This window comes from Hibiscus syriacus, unplaced genomic scaffold (genome assembly GCF_006381635.1).
Source record: "Hibiscus syriacus cultivar Baekdansim isolate YM2019G1 unplaced genomic scaffold, ASM638163v2 tig00111022_pilon, whole genome shotgun sequence".
Taxonomy (NCBI): Eukaryota; Viridiplantae; Streptophyta; class Magnoliopsida; order Malvales; family Malvaceae; genus Hibiscus; species Hibiscus syriacus.
This window is the reverse complement of record NW_024062956.1, coordinates 2,625,641-2,627,745: the sequence shown is the minus strand read 5'-3', so window position 1 is coordinate 2,627,745 and position 2,105 is coordinate 2,625,641. Positions and strand designations below refer to the sequence as shown.

The 2,105-nt window shown below is 32.9% G+C and overlaps 1 protein-coding gene across 1 annotated transcript; it reads left to right on the top strand.

Moving 5' to 3' along the window:
* Window positions 1-332: 332 nt before the first annotated feature.
* LOC120150212 lies at window positions 333-1,136 on the top strand. The gene has a single exon (XM_039162903.1). It carries the CDS (start codon window positions 403-405, stop codon window positions 862-864), a length of 462 nt encoding a protein of 153 aa, XP_039018834.1. The 5' UTR covers window positions 333-402; the 3' UTR covers window positions 865-1,136.
* Window positions 1,137-2,105: the final 969 nt, after the last annotated feature.

Sequence of the window (2,105 nt, the reverse complement as noted above, 5' to 3'; positions counted from 1 at the left end):
AGTTTTAAAATTATTTAAATAAAAATTCACATCATCACTTTAATCGGGAAAACTAATGGTGTTATTAAATTGGACATGTTAATAACATCATAAAAGTAAACAGACCTAATTATATTGAATCAAACTATATGAATTGAATCTCAAATTTCAGCATAGCAGCAGGAGTAAAACCACAATTAGACCTATAATCAACAAACAAAAACCTAAGTCATATTATAAGAGTGGGAGTAGGGCATATTCGTAACTTCAACTATGCCATAAAATATAGTTAATTCTTTCTACTTTAGTGCATATGAGTATGTTGTTTTTGCTATATAACATGCCGTTGTCCTCCATTAGCCACAATTCATTCCAGGAGAGAGGAAAGAGAGAAAACAAAGAGTTCGAGTTAATTTCAAAGACATGGGGAATAGTTTAAGATGTTGTTTGGCCTGTGTTCTTCCCTGTGGAGCTCTAGACTTGATCCGTATAGTCCATTTGAACGGATATGTCGAAGAAATTACGGGTCCGATCACGGCCGGCGAGATCCTCAAGGCCAACCCTAATCATGTTCTTAGCAAACCAACCTCTCAAGGTGTTTTACGTAAGATTTTGATCCTCTCGCCTGAAACCGAGCTCAAGAGAGGCAACATATACTTTTTGATCCCGTCGTCGTCGTTGCCGGAGAAGAAAAAGAAGAGTGTGCACCACAAGAAGCCTTCCAATGATTGCAACAAGAACAACAAAAGCGTCGTCGCTTCGGATTGCGATCCTTGCCTAGCAAACGTCAAGGTTTCAGAGAAGAAACATTGCTTGCGAAAGGAACGCCGGCACAGCCGTGTCGGATCGTGGCAACCGCATCTGGCGAGCATCTCCGAAGACTGACAGCCGTGCCGGGATCTCATTAACGACAATCATGCAATGGGGACTTTTAAAAAAAAAAATTATAATACGTGGGGTATTGGTTTTGTGGATATGGATTTACTTTTGAATCCGTTTTTTCTTTTGGATCTGTCGGCGTATAACAATGGCAGATTCGAAATTCCACAATGTCATGCTCCATGGTGGAAACTATATGACGATGAGAGTGAAATATTTGTATTAATTGGTATTGTATTTACACCCTCAAGATGTAAGTAAAATGTGCTTCGTTTTTCCTTAGTTGTTTTCTTTCCTAGGGCTGTTATTCTTTGGAGGATTCGAATTAGAACATTATGTTAATATCATGTGTTGTTAATAAGTAAAAAGAATTCTAAACAATTATTACATTATAATCACCTTAGAAATAAAAATAAAAACAAACTTCAATTCTTGTTATAAAATTATCTGAATAATAAATGTATTGTATCATATAATATTATCTCGAAGTGAGAGTTGTCAAGTGCTTTATTTCTCTATGATTAATGCATAAAATTGCATTAAAGTGTTAGAATCGGCATATTAAAATAACATGGAACTTGTTTAAACTGGAAGGGAGTACATAGATTAATGATTATTGTTTAAGTTGGGAAAGAGTTGAACTTGAATTCATTCTCTACTTCATACAACTGCTAACATGGCCCTTGTCGCTAAACTCTCTTTTTATAATCCTCTCTAGTTTAAAGTAGGTCACAAATAATTAAAATCAATTATTATGATATTCACGGATTGACATAATAGGTTGTCTGAATAATAGTTTCTTAAAAATTTTAAATATTTTTATTAATAATTTATTCTCATTTTCTTAAAATTTTATAATTTAATTCTCCAACATAAAATCCTTCATTTGTTTACGATAATATTGGTCTATATAAAAACCCGAAAGGTAGTAACTAATGAAAAATAATAATGAGAATAATAAATTATTAGAATCCAATTAAATTAAATGGTAATTGTTGTGCACGATTGAGATTTGAGAAAGACGAAAACCGGTATCATTATGGGTTTATTTTATTGAAAATGAGAAACTAAAAGTTGATAAATGGCGACATCTACACGCTACATATAAAAACAATAATAAAATAAATGCAAAAAACAAAAACAAGCTGGCAAAGATTGAATAAATAATTCAGTCTTCACATGGATGATGGATTCCCTCATAAATAAATTTTTAGACAAAACTTTCTCAACTCTACACTTCCTTATTA